The sequence below is a fragment of the Tupaia chinensis genome, unplaced genomic scaffold (genome assembly GCF_000334495.1).
Source record: "Tupaia chinensis unplaced genomic scaffold, TupChi_1.0 Scaffold000489_1, whole genome shotgun sequence".
NCBI classification, from domain to species: domain Eukaryota; kingdom Metazoa; phylum Chordata; class Mammalia; order Scandentia; family Tupaiidae; genus Tupaia; species Tupaia belangeri.
This window is the reverse complement of record NW_006160001.1, coordinates 6,053,617-6,073,681: the sequence shown is the minus strand read 5'-3', so window position 1 is coordinate 6,073,681 and position 20,065 is coordinate 6,053,617. Positions and strand designations below refer to the sequence as shown.

Here is a 20,065-nt window from a genome sequence, read left to right as displayed (position 1 = left end):
TGCAGAGGTGTGACATCTTGGCACAGGTGTCTAGATGAACAGGGGGTGAGAACCAGCTAAATGGAAGTCTCTAGAACATTCGTTAACATTCCAATCAAAGGCACTGAACAATTTCTTTGTCAAACTAAAAGAGTGAGACTTTTCCAAGGGCATTCAGTTTAAGAAACAGAAAAGCCAAAAACCTATCAATGAATCACAAAATGCTATGTAAAGGGCCATCCCCATAATGCACTGGTTAAGTGCTGTGCATTGGGTGCTAGATCTCACATGTTGACTGTGATTCTAACCCTGGCCCTGGTGGAAAGAAGCAAAATATTTAAAGGACATGAAAATGAAAAATTATCCACTGACGATAATGTGTATGGTAATAACTTTGACTGGACTAATATATATTAACCTCATTTTGGGAAAACTCATTTTATATGCTGTAATGATAAACAGTAATTAAATGTAAAAAATGAAATAATAAAATTTAAAATAAAATAATAATGTTAAAAACATGCCAGGCACGTGTGCATGCATGCCTCAAATCCTATCAAGATGGAGAAATGGAGAAAATGGATTGTAGTATGACGACAACGCATTAGGGGAATTTTCTTTCTGTCTCCTTCTCTGGCAAGTGTACATGCCCTCCAGCAATTAAAATAAAAAAGATAAAGGGCTTCCTTGAAAGCTTTTCACAAACTTAACAGTACAAATACACTTTAAGGGAAAAAAGCTTTATATAATAAAAACCATTATATTAATTTATTTAAAATATGAGTACATGAGTATTTTAATATCAACAAGGACATTCTACAAGTAAATTGGAAGGCAGAAGAACTGGTACAATTTAGTCTAAGTTCACAAAATAATTCCTAAATCAAAAGCCCCGATGATAATCATTTCAGATTTCAATCATTACTGTGTAATCAGACTTTCCAGTTGATTCTTGATAAGAAGAGCTGGACTACCACAGTGCTATTCTTCTGTGTGGGTGTGCTCGTGCGCACGCACCATTTTATGCATTATTCATGTACTAAGTGCATTATTAAAATTCGCTTGAGCTGGAAGTTAGAGATTTGCTTTTGGTTTATAACTTTCAATGATTTTATCTGAGGTGAGTTGATCAATTTCTTTTTGGCTGAACCCAAATTCTTTAAGTATCTCTTCAGTATGTTCCCCGACCAAAGGATCCGGTTTGGGAGATGGGATGGCTGGGGTGTCAGAGAGCACAGGTGCAGGGCGAGGACTCACATCCTGCTCTCCACCCATGAAGAAAGAGCCCCGTTCTTTGCTGTGATCATGATGGACAACCTCTTCAAGAGTCAGAACCGGAGTCACGCATGCATCTGTGCCATCAAAGATTTGACACCACTCTGCCTTTGTCTTCTTTGCAAATATATCTGCAAATTTCTTCTTCATTTCTGGCCAGTCAGTCATGCTCATCTGAGGGGGGAGTTCATCAGACTTTAGCCCAAGTCCTGGGGAGAAAATTCAATTTTTTAAATTATTATGTTTTGTGGGAAGTGATTATAATCAATTAAAATGAATTTTGAGTAATTATACTGTCCCAAATAAGATGTTCTGTAAGGTTTCTCATTCAAATGAGTCAAGAGTAGGAATTCACAACTGATATGAAGTTGATGACAAAGACTGGAGAGGACAGAGATGGGTAGCGGCACTTAAAAAAAGACTTGGTAATATGAAGATTTGTTTACATTTCATCAAAAGTAGTCTACTTTTAATGGTCTAACTTACAAAAATAGATTTCTTTCCTCTGAGTAGATTTTGACAAAGAAATGTTCTCAGCATATTATAATCTGTCATATTGAATTACACAACTCTGTATTTTCTATAATGCACCCAAACACTATAAATATCAAACCTGAGCAATTTCTTGATTTTCGAGGAAGAAGCTGAAACATAAATGATTACATTCGGGATTGCAATTTTATAAATAATATTTTATTTCTCTTTATTTTGGTAAAATAAAAGAGCTCAGGAAGAGTTTGGGGCTTGTAGGTTGCCAAAGACTCATTCCTCTAGCAAACCTGACACAGGTGTCAGCTAGCCTGTCAACTGGGGCAGGCAGACATTTCTCTCAGGCATGTGAAGAGCTAGAATGGTTCGCCAAGGAGATGAGAGCACCCACCTGGGGACTCAACAAGAAGATTGGCTCCTTTAGAGCCCATGACTCGATCTGTGCTTCTTCTATTATCCACCTGAGCCTACCCCCGCAGACACTCCTGAACACCAGTGCTGATTAAATTATACCCCAAAGGCCACTTGACTGGGGTATGGTAAGTGCCACCTTTCTTCTTATGTAAGAGAATTTTTAAATGTGGACGATTAAGAGTAGAAAAAGAATGAAAGGCCCTTTCCTTACACCGAATATTTTGTGTGACTTTAGTCGAGTTTATCCAGTAATTCTCATTTGTCTCATTTTCCTTCCCTATGCTGTTGAAGATCAGTGGCTGCTGTGAAGATGCCAAAACTGCTACAGAAGAGGATGTGAACACTGCCACCTCTTAGGGCTTTGAGGAAATATGAAGAACTCACACAGTTCTGCACTTTTATGAATAGATACCTATGGGTTACCTGAATAATTTTTTTCTCTGTAGCCATGTGTCCCATTCAAATATCAGGACAAATAATGGACCATAGTTTCAGGTTATCACTACTATCTACAAGGAAATGTTTTTAAGGATAACTTTCACTTTGCTTTCCCTTTCCTAAGTGCTCCAAATTCTGTGATTAAAAAACCACATAAAATGAGCATTCAGGCCCAGCAAAAGTGGCAAAAGCAGTAAGGCACTGATACACCATGCCTGAGGGTGCACTGCAGGCTCAAATTTGGTTTCCAGTCAAATCTGAAAAAGCTAGGTTCAGTCCTAGCTATAGCTAGAAGGCTGGAGCAGGAGGACTACATCAAGGCAACATGATGAAACCTTGTCAAATCCCCCACTCCCAAACTGTGCTTTTGTTAAAAAAATAATAATAATAGAGCGTAGCTATTGCTAGTAATATCTTTGCTTTTGTTTTGCTTTGTTTTAATCTTGCCAGAGAGTGCATATGCTCACCAGAGAAAGAGAGAGGCGATAATTCCCAAAATAGAGAAGTGAGATTACATCAGATTAAGCTTCTGCACAACAAAAGACACAGTAATTAGTGTGAATCAACAACCATTGGAATGGGAGAATATTTTTGTAAACTATGCCTTTCTTAAGGGACTGATAACCAGACTACACAGGGAATTCAAGTGGGTTATCCCCCCAAAAACATGATCAACCCAATTAAAAGATGGGAGAATGAGCTGAACAAACAACTCTCTAAGAAGATATACAAACAGCTAAAAAAGCATATGAAAAAATGTTCAACATCCCTCATCATAAGGGATATGCAGATTAAAACCACAATGAGATACCACCTAACCCCTGTCAGAACGGTGAAGATTAAAAAAGAAAAAAAGAAACAAAAGCTAGGGAATGCAATGTCTAAAAATGGCTCTGACAAGCTCTAACATATTCCTGGGAATTTAGAAGGCCATACATGTGCACATGTACAGGACTGCATTCATGTCTAACATAGATCTTCGAAGGTTCTAATTTTCCATCTCTGCACTGCACAAACAAGAAGCATTTCTTGCTCCATTTCTTCCTTTTCTTCCTTTTGGAATTTTGGGCACCCACACACACATATGCCTAGCATGTTTTTCAAGCTGCTGGGTTCAGGACTTGAACTGCACAGTTAGCTATGCAGAATTCAGCCATATTAACCACCAAACCACAGGCTGGCTTACTGGTAGCATCTTTATATGCTGTTTTAACAGAATATGATTAGAATCACACACATTTTAGTACAGGCAGGCCAACCAGTATGATATGGTTAATATATAAAAAGGGTCATAGATCTTTCATATTGACATGAAAGAACATCTTTACTATATTGTTGAATAAAAAGAGGTAGTTATAATTACATTATGAATTTCAAAAGACCCAGACTATAGGCTAAAGAACATCTACAACCAAAGGGGAAGGGAAGAGGCTTGTGAAGGTCACTCACCTTTGATCATCAGCTCATAGAACTGGGGCTCTATAGCTCCGACAGCCATGAACTGTCCATCCGCTGTTCTGTAAGTTGTATAGTAAGGTGCTCCACCGTCTAATATGTTCTGTCCTCGAGGCTGTTCCCACAGCCCTGTTTTTTGCGTTTTCCACAGAAAAGAACTTAGATAGGCTGCTCCTTCCACCTTTGAAGAAGCGGAATACAAATCCACATGATTCAAACAAACAAAACATTAACTTCTGTTTATTTTTTGTAATGTGCATTATAGGGCTTATCTCAGAGTATATGAAGAGTATAGCTAATTGTACAACTTCTTTGGTATTTCTAGAAAGTGAATTTGATGAGATATATGGTAGTATAACAACTGGCTACATTCATCAGCTCGGAAAATACTGAAAAATTTAGAAAGAACTACTTTTTCTTTTTTTCAAATAAAGACTAGCAAAGTGTTTGTGCTTTTTCTCAGGTTTTAAAAATAACCTTGATTTAAAAAAAATAATGTATGCATTATAGGAACCTGAAAAACACTGGAGCAAAAATCAAAGTCATCTATGATCACAAGAAATTTACAGGGTTTTGTTTGTTTTAGAGAGATTTTTGCTATAGGGCACATACACTCATGGAAGAGACAGAGAGATAGAAAGTGAGAAATCACTCCCCGGGGGGGATGGCACACCGCAATCCCTTCTCTTCCATTTTCCTCTTGGGATCTTGGGCACGTATGCATATGTGTCTAGCATGAGTTTTAAATCACCGAGTCCAGGACTTGAACTACAGTCAACTACAGAGCAGTCAAGCAACATAACCATTATGCCATCTGCTGGTCCCACAATTTACAATTTGCAGTATCCTTCCAGGTCCTCCCAGGTTGTGATTGAGATCATATAACAGAATATGTACCATGCTTTTTTTACACATCAAGAATATTTATGAATTCAAAGTCTGAAAGCTTTGACTATTGTGATAACCAAGAATATCCTATGCCAAAGTGAGTTTAAGCCACTGGGTCTGGGACTAGAACTGTGGTCGACTAAGTGGGAGTCCAGTGATGTAACCATTACACTATCTGCTGGTCCCAATGCTGATCATTTTTGGAGCTAAGTGAGGATACAAGGAGTCCATTATACTATTTTCTCTACTTTTAATGATATACCTCAAATATACCTTAAATCTAAACCCACCCACCATTAGCTGCTTTAGCACAAAGGGGCTTCAAAAGTTCATGAAAAATACATATTATGGGGGAACAAAAAACTATATGGATTTCAATTTTCCTGTACTGAAATAAACATAGGCTTTAGTTCTGTTTCTCCATAAACTTCCTGAAATCCCCATGTACATTTCCTATCTCTCAACAATAACGCAGCAACTGGCCTCTGCCCCTAGTCTTCTCTCCCTCACATCCATTCTCCATCGTATCTTCAGTGTCTGTGAAAATGCAACTGTGCAGTGGCTCTGGACTTCGCTCTTCCCAATAAGCTGTGGGACCTTGGGCAAATGTCTATGCTTCGTTTTCTTCTTTTTAAATTTTTTTTTTAATTTCTTGCCTTAGGGTACATACATGCACTTGCCAGGGAGAGAGAGACAGTGAGAGGAAAAGTGAAAAATCATCTCCCAGGGGGATGGCCACACTGCCCTTCTCCTCCATTCTCCCGGGATCTTGGGCATGCACACACATGCACCTGGTATGATTTTCAAGTCACCGGGTATGAGACTTGAACCATGGTCACTTTGAGGATTAAATAAAATTACACAGGGAAAGTGTCTGGCAGAGCATTAGGCCTGTGCTCAATTTACAACAGTAAATAAACAGAAGCCTTGTGACATTGAAGCATGCCTTGCAAAATGCAGCAGGAAGGTCTATCCAGGAATCTTCTTCACCTTCTGTGGGAGTCATCTTGAACTCAGTTCTGAATGATGGTTTTTTGAAACCTCCATTATAAGCACAAAAGATAACTTGGGAGAAATTGTTGCAATTCAGATGTGTCATGAAAACTTAGTGAGTAGACTCCACAAACAGTTCATCAGAACATGGCACTCTGGGTCCAGGTGGTGGTGCAACAGTAACAACTGGACTCCTGGAAAGGTCCCAGGTTCAGGTTCTAGGACCTTCCTGAGTACCCCAGGTATTCACCCATGATCTGGATTGGCTGAGGCTAGAGGTAGAGGGTGGCACGGAGACCCTATTGGTAGTACACTCCTCTCTCTCTCTGTCTCAGTCTCATGGAAGAAATAAACATGCCTAAATATATATATGACATCTTGACATGTATAAAGGATATCAGGTTATTTTAAAGAAAAAAAATAGCCTCAGTAACAAATGGCGATCTTCAAATTTCATTTCTCTCTTATTTTGCTCAAGAAAGGATTTGAGGCAGTCACTATTGTATTTATGAACAAGAGGAAGGCTTATAATTTTCCCCAATTAACACTTACCATGTTTGCATCAATGACCTGACCTTTGCCAGAGTGTGTGCGTTCAAAAAGAGCCATCACGATGCCCAGTGCGCACATGAGGCCTCCACCACCAAAGTCTCCCAGGAGATTCAGCGGGGCATATGGATTCTCACCACTTCTGCCAATTTTTGATAGGACACCTGCATCATTAAAAACAAATTTAATGTCTTTTTAAAATGTAACATCTCACTTTTTTCCTTTGTAAAGCATGTTTTTGTTTTAAAGTGGGACCTTCTCCACCTATCACTGAGCACCTGTTTTCCCTAGAGTGAGGGTGGTGTACTTGTGGGCCCTGTTGACTGTCTGTCACATACCAGTCCCCTCTAGCCTATGGACATCCTGCTCATCTCTTGTCATTTGTGTGCTCTGCCTTGTGAGTACCCTGGGGTGGGCTTGGGTGACAGCCGGGCCATCCCAGGTTCCATTTCCAGTGCACACTCCCAGCACTTGTCACGCAGAGCTCCAACATGGTGGAAACGCACGGCCCTCTCTGTCCACGGGCATTGTCCATGTCCATGGCTGCTGCCACGGAGGGGCTGACCCAAGGATTTTATTTACATTTACTTGTGCAGCCACATGTCTGACACGAGTATTTTATTTACATTTACTTGTGCAGCCACATGGACTGGTGGCCACCAGGGCAGCATGACTGAGAGGCTCAATGAGGTCAGCTTTGGTCTTCAGACCAGCCTTTTAGCCTGGAACTGTTGCTGGGCCCCAGGGGCTGGAAAGGCCACCATGGTTTTTAAGGCCTGGGTAAATGTGTCTTTTAAATAAATGTACAAACATCTATCTTAAAGGAATAACCAATCTCTTTAGTTGTGAACTTGGATAAAAACAAGTACCGTATACAATGCTTTTCCAAATCTGAACCTGTTTAGCCTAAACAGGCTCTCCCTCAAAACAGGTTTCCTGTTATGTTGGTTTGCTCTTCCCTAAAACTCAGTTCTAACAGATATTTTCCATTTTTTATTGCTAAGTTTTTTCTCACTGAGTTTTTTTTGGGGGGGGGCATGATTATTATCTGTTCTGTGGCTTTAAAACAGTACAACACACTTTTATTTTTATTAGAGATGGAAGAAAAATTAAATTGTACACAAGAAAAAGAAAAGGGATTAAATTATAAAGCAGATGTAAAAAGTCAACTCTGCACTCACCTTTTCCCTCAGTGTTTAAATTGTGCACCCATAGAAAATCTAAGACATCCTTCAGTTAACAAGATAAAGTGCTTAACAGTCTAGAATCAGAGTCTACTAACATGCTCTCTCATGGGCAAAGATTCTAATAAAGGATTCTAATAAATTCTAATAAACCATGGCTTTTCCTAGTGGTTGATCACGGTGACTCGGGCAGTGTTTTTCAATGAAGGGTGTCAGAATCAAACTACGTGAACCTCTTCAAACTGTACAGCAACTACGTCTACTCCCAAGCCTTAGTAGGGGCTTGCTTGAGAACTCATTCCACAAATATAGGAAACAAATGTTACTGATGAGAAGACATTATCCCTCTACTGTGTTAAAATAGGGCCAAGTGTTTGAGAATTGCTATTCCAAGAATCCATATCAGCTCATTTTAGACAACTGTGCTCTCCTTACTGATTCTGCTGAGTATTTAAATCTTCACCTTTAAAAATTCTTGTTCGGGGACCAGCAGTTAGCATAATGGCTATGTCGCTGGACTCCCCCATGTAGTCGACCGCGGTTCGAGTCCCGGACCTGGTGGCTTAAACTCATGCCGCGCACATGTGCGTGCCCAAGACCCCGAGAGGAGAATGGAGGAGAAGGGATTGCGGCGTGGCCGTCCCCCCTGGGGGGTGATTTCTCACTTTCTCTCTGTCTCTCTCTCTCTGTCTTTCTGGCGAGTGCACGCACTCTATAGCAAAAACCTCTCAAAAAAAATTTTTTTGTTCATCATAAAACTGTAGTTCTTCAATGAGAACAAAGTGTAGAGAATTGTTTTCCAACATACCTGACAAAGCCAAAAAGTTGATGTCATGGCCAGCTACTCTGGAGAATTTTCCTGATTGGCCAAACCCACTCAACCTGGCATAAATAAGCTTCGGATTCTCCTGCTGTAGAATCTCTGGGCCGAGCTGGAGTTTCTCCATGACACCTTAAGAGACAAGTACATGCTTTAAGTGAGCATGAATTGAGGATGGGGATAATCCTTTCTCTGCAGCAATCATGAAACAGCACTCTTACAGGTAATACTAATACTATTTGTGGCAGGCATATAGCATGTTTCCAGTGGTTAAGGACCCCAAAAGTGAGTCACCATTCCTTTTTATTTAAGTATATTTATCTCTTCCTCTGAAAGAAAGACAGCACACCCAATGGGGGTCTCAACACCACAACGCACCCCTTAGCCAACCCCCGATCATGGGCACACAGACACGCCCAGCATTTCAGGGAGGTCTCTGCATGCTAATCTTAAACCCTCCCATGTGAGTCAGCCCCACGGAGCACCAGGTCCGGTACAGCACTGCACCACCACTCGGTCCCTGGGGCCACCATTCTTGAAATGTGTGTTATTTCTTCTAGCACTTTTCTATTTCTCCTAAGCATATTCAAACCTATTCAGTCCCTGGGCAGGCATCTCCCTTTAGTTAATCTCTTTCTGTTTCTATTTCCACATCAGTGTCCACCATAGCCCACCTCATGTTGTACTTGTGTGCACACATACCCTATCAGCTGAAGAGCTCCTGGTGGGATTCTCACCTGATCTGTTTCCAAAGCCCCCTAAAAAGCCTACATTCACACACACACACACACACACACACACACACACACACACACACACACACACACACACACACACACACACACACACACACACACACACACACACACACACACACACACACACACACGCACACACACACACAAACTTTAGTTAACATCCATGGAAAGAAAACTTAGTTGCAATTGCACCTGAGAACTCTTAAGCTCTTATTACCAAATATGGAGTTTATTGCACAAAACCCAGGTAACTGGTGACTGAAGCCTCCTAGTATTAAAAAGAACCATCAAGGGTAAGGAATAAACTCAGTCTTTATCTTCCTAAAGTACTGTATTGTATAATAAATCACAAAAGAACTTCAGTTTATCACCTAAAAGCCAGCCACAACTTCTCATCTGGAGGCCATGTCCTTATGTGTAGCACTATTTACCTAATCACAAGGCCTTCTGCAAATTATTTAACTATGCTAAGGCTACTCATCTTTAGGGAGGGGATTTATTAATTATTATTATTACAATCCTTAAATATGGCTGTGAGGGTTAAATGAGTTAACTTATTTAAATAAGCCTGGTGTCCCTTTGACATTCAACTCATTCAGAGTATTTACTAACTCCCTGCCATATGCCAGGCAACGCTTTGAATTTTACTCTACATTGTTCTGGCAGCTGAGCATGGACCCAAACACCAGTTTTTAAAAGGCTGTTGGGACCAGCAGTTAGCGTAATGGCTATGTCGCTGGACTCCTAAGTAGTCGACCGCAGTTCTAGTCCCAGACCCGGTGGCTTAAACTCCGGCGCGTGTGAGTGCGTGTGTTCGTGCCCAAGATCCCGAGAGGAGAATGGAGGAGAAGGGATTGCGGCGTGGCCATTCGTTTTCTGTCTCTGTCTGTCTTTGTCTTTCTGGCAAGCCTACAAGCCCTACAGCAAAAACCTCTCCAAAAAAAGAAAACAAAACAAACAAAAAAAAGGCTGTGATCCCAGCATCAAAGCAGTTGTAGCAGGTTTGGAAGTGGTTAAGGAAGAAGGGCTGATCAGTGATCATTAAAATCAGGTAGGGTGGGGGCCAGCAGTTGGCGTAATGGCTATGTTGCTGGACTCCCATGTAGTCGACCAGTTTGAGTCCTGGACCCAAGGACTTAAACTCACACTGGGTACGTGTGAGTGCGTCCCAAGAGAATGAAGGGATTGTGGTGAGGCCATCCCCCCTGGGGGGTGATTTTTCGCTTTCTGTCTCTGTGTCTTTCTGGTGAGAACAAATGCCCTATAGCAAAAACCTCTCAAAAAACAAACAAACAGGTAGGGGTGAAAGGAAGACGAGACACACACAGGGACGGGTGAGAACTGGTTTCTGATTCAGGCAACTGGATGAACTGATTTATCACTGAGATAAATAATACAAAAAGAGGAAATGCCATTTTAGAAGGAAAATGGGAAGGCTCAGTTTGAGTCTTAGAGTTATCGTGTTGGAAGACAGGACCTGTGTCTGCCAGTAGTGTGTGGCTCTTGAAGTTGGGTACAATTACAGACTTACGCATTATCGTCTAAAAAAAATGAAGACAAGAGCCACGGATAAGGCGGCCCCACAACTGGGGGATTAGCCCTGAGCTCCGGAGAATTAGCCTATGTCCCTGGACTGCTTCACAGGGTACATTACTCGCCAAATCGCAGCTAAGTCTCTATGTGCCTACATTCAGTTTTCCAGGAACAGAATCTAGGGTTTTCAATGGATTCCCATAGGGCTTAACACCCCCAAATAATCAGGAAAGGCAAATGTAATTTAGAAGGATGATTAGAAAAACAAAGAGGCACTTGGGAAGTAGAGAGAAGCAAACGGAGAACCAGAGTAATAACAAGACGTCTAGCAGCAGCACGTCGGAATCCCAGTGCTGGAACACTATGAAGAGGCGAATGATCAACAGCATGAACTACGGCAGAAAGGCCCCAAAAGGCTGGGACGGCCGAGGGTGCATGTGCCAATGTGCCAACAAGGCAAAGGAGGGGCGGGAGCACTTTCAAAGGGCAGTGCCCTCCTTCTGCGGGACCCTGCTGCATCCAGCCTGCGGAGCGCCGGGGCTCACCGTGGCGGAAGGGCTCCAGCAGCACATCCGCCCGCTCGCACAGGCGCCGCAGCACGCTGGCTCCTTCCGGCCGCTTCAGGTCCAGCGCCAGCGAGCGCTTGCCTCGGGACAAGCGGCTCACATCGCCGCTGGAGCCGGGCCGGTCCACGCGTAGCACCTGCGCGCCGAAGTCCGCTAGGATCATACCGCAGAACGGGCCCGGGGCCAGGCCGGCTAGCTCCACGACACACACGCCCCGCAGCGCCATCGTGAAGCCCAGCGAATCCGCTGGCAGAGAAGACTGAGCAGCCGGGAAGCTCGCCCTCGGAGATAGTCCCAGCCGGCGCCCCGACGCCCCGCCCACAGTGCGCGCTCGCGCCTCCTGCGCCTGCGCGCGGCCGAGGCGTCTGGGTCCTGGCACCTCCCCGCGCTGCAGGCGCAAAGTCCACTCGAGTCCTAAATTGCAGAAGTTGACCTTGGTAACAACGGCCTGTCACTGTCCTCTCAACACGCTTTTATTCTCACCGGGGCGATCCCCAGCCATTGTGCTATTTAAGCCCCTACTTCTGTCTGACACTAGGGAAATATTAAAAGTACCTAAATACCTAACAACAAATGCCAAGGTAGTTCCTTCCACCGGCAGTGTCTTCTGCAATGCCGTTATGTCTTTGCTAGCTACCCTATGATCTCGTCCCAGAAATAACGAGATCCCTCCTAGATGCGCTGGAGAAAGAATTTTAATAGCAGAACTTCAGAGGGAGTAGATGTCCATGGAAGCCAAATGAGAGTGCTTTTAAACTAATTTTATCACTTGCTATTTCTACGGATAATTATGGTTTCTAGTTTTCAATAAGGTAATCACAAATAGTCCTACTACGTTTACAAATTGTTTCCTTTCTTCTATGTATAGCTTGTGTGTAGGTGGCCTAACATAATTTTTGACAGCTCTAGGAACTTGCACACTGTAGTCCTCCCTTACCCATGTTTTGATTTTCGGGAGTGTTAAAAGAAAAATTTCAACAATTTAATTTAGCGGAGTTTAACTGATCAAAAACAATTTGAATGAGCCAGCCCCCAGAAGGGCTTCTAAAGGACTCCAGATAGCCACATGATAAGGTGACATTTATGCACAAGAAAGGGAAAGTGAGGTACAAAAACACAAAAAAAGTGAGGGAACGAGGTAGAGAAATAATTGGACTGGTTATATCTTGATGTTTTGCCTGTGGAAGCACAGCATACAGGGTGGGCTTTCTGTGACTGAAGTGTGGCTGCTGTAATTGTAACTTAGCAACTGACTAAGGAAGCAGACATCCAAGTGTTTGCTTATGGAATCCAAGCAGGAGTATGCAGGCCTTTTCAAACCAATAAAGTTTAGCAAGAGTTTCAGTTGTCCATGGGACTACCAAGGTTTGCAAATAGGTGGGTACAATACAATAAGATTTACCACATTTACATAACGTTCATTGCAATATATTGTTCTCATTGTACTATTTGTTATTAATTTATAATTCTATTTATGGTTCATTTCTTACTGTGCCTAGTTTATGATTATACTTTATCATAGGTAAGTATGTATTGAGGAAAATGTAGAACGTAAAGGATTCTGTACTATCCATAATTTCTGGCATCCACTGAGGGCCTTGGAGAGTATCTGTTATGGGTAAGCAATGACTAGTCTATTGCCAGAAGTGGGTGCTAGAACAATCTCTGCACTAATCCTTTGTAAGTGTTGGTTTGTGTATTTTTGGAGGCAGGTGATAAAATCGAAGGCAAAACTTGGCCCATTTGTCATCAAGATCTTTTAGGTAAACTCGAGGTAATCTTGATGAATTCTCAAATCATTTCTGGGCTCTGTGACTTTCCACCTGAGGGAAAGACTGCCTCCCACTGGAAGGGATCTTCTCTGTGCCTTGTCAAATGAGAAAGGACAACTGCAAAGAACGCATTCATTGGTTTTACAAAGCTAGCTCACAATAAGGGCCAGACTATGGGCCAGGTAGCCAGCCCTCACTAGCAGACAGGCCCACCAGTACCAAGGAAGCAAGCCTCTTTTATTTTATTTTATTTTTTTAAGAGAGATTTCTGCTATAGAGCACGTGCACTAGCCAGAAAGACAGAGAGACAGAAAGCAAGAAATCACCCCCCCCCCCCAGGAGAGACGGCCAAGGAGAGATGGCCACACTGCAACCCCTTCTTCTCCATTCTCGTCTCAGGATTTTGGAGATGCACACATACATGCCCAGTGTGAGTTTTAAGCCGTCAGGTCTGGGACTCAAACCGTGGTTGACTACATGGGAGTCCAGAGACATAACCATTGCACCATCTGCTGGTTACAGGAAGCCTCTTTTAAACTTAAAAAGAGGTGTACTTTAAGAGTTCACATTAGTCGGGACCAGCAGGTGGCATGGTGGTTAAGGCGCTGGACACTCCCACATGGCCGACCAGGGTTCGAGTCCTGAATCTGGTGGCTTGCTTTCTCACTTCCTTTCTCTCTCATTCTCACCCTCTGTCTCTCTCTGGTCAAATTAAGAAATAAATGAATGAATACATAAATAAATAAAATAAATTTTTTAAAAAAGAGTTCACATTAGTCAAAGATATTAGAGCACAGTTTAAGGGTGATGGAAAAAGGGATAGGATTGGAGGGGTTAGGATTGGGTGAAAGTCCATGAGCATAAGTTATCTGAACAGTTTAGTGATCGTGGAACAATGGGGCCTTCTTTGTGACTTAAAGCTGTGTGGCCCCCACTAAAGGGGTCTCCTGCATGTTTTTATCATGAGAAAGGGTAATTTATGAAAGTTAATAGGTAGAAATCAAATAGCAGATGGCCAGCAGCCCTGTTTCCTTTCTGTAATCTCTTTGATCTTAATTTGACAAAGCGATTTCTTTTCTGGATAAGTTTTATTTTCATATTGGATTAGAGCAAGCTTACCTAAAAGATCTTGATGACAAGTGGGCCAAGTTTTGCCTTCGATTTTATCACCTGCCTCCATATTTAAATGTCCTCGCCTGTCTCTATCCCATGTTCCTACCTTTGCTTAAGAATAAAAGTTCCTTATCTCCTCTTTTTTTTCTTATTTTGAGAAACTTAGAAAGAGAAAGCTACGAAGAATATCATAGTGGACATTTGGACTGACAAATATTTCATCACGTTTGCTTCTCGTATCTTTTTCTAAAAATAAATAAATAAATAAATAATAAACAGTATAGGGTGCACTAATACCCAGGGTCAGATTCACATGAATCACAAATTTACCCAGCATCAAACTTTATTAATAATTTCAAAGATTCAGGTTATCAAAAGGGAAGTTCAGACAAAGCAGAGAGGGCTCTGGGAAATCACACGTGACTCTTCAGGTTCTTTCTGCATCAGATACGTATCTTGTCTTACAGAGTAAATTGTGTCCCTTCAAAATTCATATGTTGATGTCCTATCCCCAGAGATAGGGCCTTTGAAGAGGTAAGGTGAAATGATATCATAAGATGGGCATTAATCCAAGATAACTGGTGTCCTCATGAAAAGAGGAAATTAGGACACAGAAAACAAACCTAGGAGAGGCCATGTGAAGACCCAGCATGACTAAGTGAGGACATTTGCCATCTGCAAACCACAGAGGAGGACTTCAGAAGAAAAAAAAAAAAGTCAGTAATTTGATCTTTTGATCTTGGATTAGTCTCCAAAATTGTGAGAAAATAAATTCCTGTTGTTTTAGCCACTCACTCTGGTATTTTGTTATGGCAGCCTTAGCAACCTAATACATGCATCCTTTAACTCACATTTTGTTTGGTTTAGGTTTTTGCCATAGGATATGTGCACTCTTTTAGGCACACGTTTACTTGCCCAGCATGATTTTTAAGCCACCAGTTCTGGGACTCAAACCGCAGTCAGCATATGGGATCTAGTACCTTCACCACCACACCACAAGCTGGCCCCAAATTTTAAATAGTCTCTAATGAGGGTCTCAGGTCACCTAATAGACTTCATTTTATATCCCAGAGCGTTGTTTAGCTATGAAAGTATGCTTCCTAGATTCTAGGTTTCTTTGCCATACGTAGTCTTTTTTTTTTAAGTTGACTTATTTCTTCCATAAGCGAGAGACCCAGACAAAGAGACAGAAAGAAATAGTTTCCCCAAGGTTTTGATGTTGAGATCTACCCCCAGGCTCATCCAGTCCCAGATTATGGGTGTGTGTGTGCTTGGCAGACTTAGTGAGGTCTCCAGATGTGAACTGAGAACCTTCCCATGGATAATCAGCCTCACAGAGCATCTGCTGTGCCACTCTCAGGCCGCCTGCCGTAAGTAATCACGCCCTGTGTAAGCATCTTTCTTGGAGTGTAGGTGGGTCTCATGATCGGTTTCTAACCACAAAGGTAACAGAATGTCACATCCATGATTCGATCCCAGGAGAATGTAGCCTTGTCTTGCTGGCAGCCTCTATTGCCTTTTCGGCTTGTAGGCTTTGATGAAGTAAGCCATCCTTTGGAGAAACCCACATGGCCAGGAGCTGAGGGCAGCTCCCAGACAATAGCTAGCTAGAAATTGAGGCCCTCAGTCCAACAATCTTCAAGGAACTGAATTCTGCCAGTGACATTAGGGAGCACAGGAGCAGATTCCTCCGTACTTGAGCTTTCAGATGACCCATCTTGGCCAACACCTCGACAGTGTTATAAGATACTCCACCACTACAAAAGATCTAGCTAAGCCAATATCCTGACCCACAAAAATAATTGTGAAATAATGAGTCTGTGTTATTTTAAGTTGCTAATTTGTGGTTGTTATGCATCAATACCTAATTAATATATGCAATAACTAATATATTCCTTCTTACAATCCCTGGGGTACATGCTAATAGATAATGCAATTTTACCAATAAGGAGGCTGAGACACAGACGTTAGGTGACTTGCCCAAATAACTCACTCTCGCCAGTAGGAAAAGTTCTTTTACCCTGTTGCACAATATTGCTGCAATACTAAACACACAAGATAACTGTCAGTGGGTGTGGGTGTATTTTTGCAGAGCTACTAGGGGGAAGCAGGGTAGGGAAATGCAGCGTCCATTTCCCTGGGCTCATACTTATCATCCAATCAAGAGTTGTACTTCTTTACCTTATATTGTATCTATAAATATTTGGAGAAGAAATGGGGGATGCGTAGTCAGAACCAACAAGCCTATGCTTATCTCCAGGAAAAAAGAACTGTTAACCCTCTAAATTTCAAAGATGTATTTTCTTTCTTTCTTTTTTTTCAGAGGTTTTTTGCTACAGGGCATGTGCGCTCGATGGAGAGACAGAGAGATGGGAAAATGAGAAATCACCCCCTGGGAGGTATGGCCATGCCGCAGTCCCTTCTCCTCCATTCTCCTCTCAAGATTTTGGAAACACACACACACACATATGTGCCCGGTGTGAGTTTTAAGCCACTGGGTCAGGGACTCGAACCACGATCGACTACGTGGGAGTCCAGCAACATAACCATTATGCCATCTGTTGATCCCAAAGACTTATCTTCTTAAAATATAGTTCTGATTATGGGACCAGCAGATGGCATAATGGTTACATTGCTGGACTCCCACATAGTCATCTTGGTTCCAGTCCTGGACCTGGAGACTTGAAACTCACACCAGGCGCATGTGCATGTGTGCCTGAAACGCCAAGAGAAGAATGAAGAGAAGGGGCTGCGGCATGGCCATCCCCCGCAAGGGGTGATTTCTCGCTTTGTGTCTCTCTATCTCTTTCTGTGTCTCCGCCGAGTCTACACACTCTATAGCAAAAATCTCTCTAAAAAAATGAAAAATAAAAAAATATATAGTTCTGGTTATGTTAACCACTGATCACAAATTAACAATGACTTTAGCTGATCATTTCAGTGCAGGCCTTCTCTTGAAAAAAATCTATGACATTTCTCCTAACCCTCCTTTTAGCCTGACCTGCCGTAGTCCTCCATGGACCATTTGTTCCAGGAAAACTACATAGTATGCTACTGTCCACACTTAACTTGCAATTTTCTTGCCTTTACGTCTTTTTCTGTACTGTTTTTCCTTGCATAAAACACTTTGTCTCCCAGCCTCATGAGTCAAAATCCTGTCTATCTCAGTATTTTTGGCATTCTCTACTACTGCTAGTAGGTGTATGGATTTTGAAGGGCAATTCGACTAAATTATTGGCAATGTTGAACTTTCCCCGTGCTCCTGGAAAACAGCCATAGTTACGTAATTTCTCTATCCTTTTGGGTTCTGGAAAATGGCTTGCAGCAAAGAACTATTCTTCCTCCTATGATATTACTTTCGTGTTTTTCTAGGACAAAGACAAACAGAGATCTTCCAAATTCTCATTTTCTTATCTCATGAATATTAGCAGAACTCTTTGTCCCTGATAGTCAATCTAGGCAAAGCACAAGTTAACTTGATCAAATTTTGTCAGGCTTCTCACTTTCTCACTATTGCAATAGTCTCTCTACCCATATTGCAATAATCCTTTAAGATCATTGGCCCACTTTGAATCCTGGAAACTGAATAGCCTCCCCTTCATGACCCCTGGAAAATGTACTGACCTCAGGGAAAAATATTCCTTGGTCAATCATCCCATAATGTTTGTGACCCACTCATCCCATTCCCGCACACAGTTCTTTCTAGCCTTGTTTACTTCCCCTGTAAAAGAAAGCCTATTTCTGCGTGACCCCTGAGATGCAGACCTCATAGTCAGAGACTTCTGCCGATTGCAAGTCTCCCTACCCTCACTGCAATAACGCTTTTGAGTAAAGTCCCTTCTAACATAAGTACAAGTTGGTTTTACTTTGACTTTATTATTAGTTTTGAAAATGTCTATACCTTTTGGCTCATTCGTGATGGTACATCAGTAATGAAATGCTCTGCAGTGAAGGAAGCTTTATGGAAGATCAGGGTTCGGTTTCCAAGTCAACCTGTACATGCCAGGTCTGTGTGCCTATTATTCTAGCTGGCTGGGAAAGGGTGTAGGAAGGACTGTGGCATGAGACCCTTTATAGGATGCTTGTCTATTTTCTCATGAAGCAAGCAATCCAGAAAATGTGTATATCTTTTGACCAAATAATTCAAGTTCTAGAAAATTAATAAAATAATTACATGCACATAGGGTTTTTTTTTTTTAAAGAGGTTTTTGCTATAGGGCATGTGCACTCACCAGAAAGACAGAGAGAAAAAGAAAGACAGAACGTGAGAAATCACCCCCCAGGGGGGGATGGCCACACCGCAATCCCTTCTCCTCCATTCTCGTCTTGGGATCTTGGGCACAAACGCACATGGGCCCAGTATGAGTCTAAGCCAGCAGGTCTGGGACTTGAACCCTGGTCAACTACATAGGAGTCCAGTGACATAGTAATTACACCAACTGCTGGTCCCCATGCACATAGTTTATTTTTTAAAATAAATAAAAGAATGTTCATGACAAATTATATGTAATAGCAACACACACACACACACACACACACACACACACACAAAACAGTAAAACTATATTCCAAAATGAAAAGATTAACTATGCAGCCATTAAATTATGATTTCAAATATTCTCTGCGTAGCATTTGAGAGTATTCTTAATGTATTGGGTTAAAATACAAAACTTAAAAAGTCATACTGTCAAATAGTTCATTGCTATATTTCAAAATAAAAGTCAGGACTGGCTCTGTGATATAGCAGTAATACACTGCTCAAAAAAAGCTTAATTCCACATGGTGACCCCCATTCAAATCCCCACCTGATTAACCTAAAGCACGCTGGGTTCCCATGTAAGTGCCCAAGATTAAACTAGCTAGAACACTGGAAGAAGGGCGTCACAGAGTGACCAGATCTGTGGAGGGTGCTCCTCTCTCTCTCACATACACACGCTTGTGTGCACATACATTTTATCATGAATAAAGAACACAATTTATAACAAAAATAATAAACAAAAATAAAAGCCATGGGACCAGCAGATGGTGTAATGGTTACATCGCTGGACTCCCATGTAGTCGACCACGTTGTGAGTCCTGGACCCGGTGGCTTAAAATTCACACCAGGTGCGTGAACGTATGTGCCCAAAATCCCAAGAGGAGAATGGAGAAGGAGGAATTGCAGCATAGCCGATCCCCACACCCACCCGGGGGTGATTTGTCGCTTTCTGATGTCTTTCTCTGTCTCTCTGGTGAGCACATGCACCCTATAGCAAAAATCTCTCAGGAAAAAAAAAAAAACTCATAAATTATACAGAAAAAAGCAAATACTTCAGAATGCTAATTTTTTATGGTTTATTCTTAATATTTGGAATAAACAATGCAATGTATATGTTTTTCTAAAGCATTTTATTATTTATCTATTTCTTTCAAGAGAGAGAGACATCTAGGGACCCCTGACAGACACTGAGTTCTCCCCACCCCCAACCTTCCAGCCAACCAGACTCACAGCGGGTTCAGTGGGTGCAGATTAACCTGGAATCCAAATCCTGGGCTTCTCACACGGCTTTAGCTTTATGCAGGCAACACCCTAACACGTGCACAACCATGGCTAGGCCTATAGTGAGTACTTTCTTACTAATCAGTAATTTTTTTAGAATCAGCATTTTTAAAATACCCCAAACATAACAAAGTAAGAAATTGACTCGGTCCATCAAATATTAACTTTTCCACAAGTTTTTTATGCTCTCGGCTGAATGTTGTTTCTTTTATGAATCCTTAGCCTGTTGCTTTCTGTGGCTGTTAACATATTCTATTTTACATTATGCATGGGTACTTCAAAAGTTCATGAAAAAATGGA

At 41.8% G+C, this 20,065-nt stretch overlaps 1 protein-coding gene across 1 annotated transcript; it reads right to left on the bottom strand.

The window, feature by feature from the left end:
- Window positions 1–723: 723 nt before the first annotated feature.
- Window positions 724–11,643, bottom strand: AMACR (alpha-methylacyl-CoA racemase). Its single transcript, XM_006156352.3, has 5 exons — window positions 11,321–11,643; window positions 8,473–8,616; window positions 6,484–6,644; window positions 4,045–4,231; window positions 724–1,463 (listed from the first exon to the last, which is right to left on the bottom strand). Exons 1-5 carry the CDS (start codon window positions 11,565–11,567, stop codon window positions 1,054–1,056), a joined length of 1,149 nt encoding a protein of 382 aa, XP_006156414.1. The 5' UTR covers window positions 11,568–11,643; the 3' UTR covers window positions 724–1,053.
- Window positions 11,644–20,065: the final 8,422 nt, after the last annotated feature.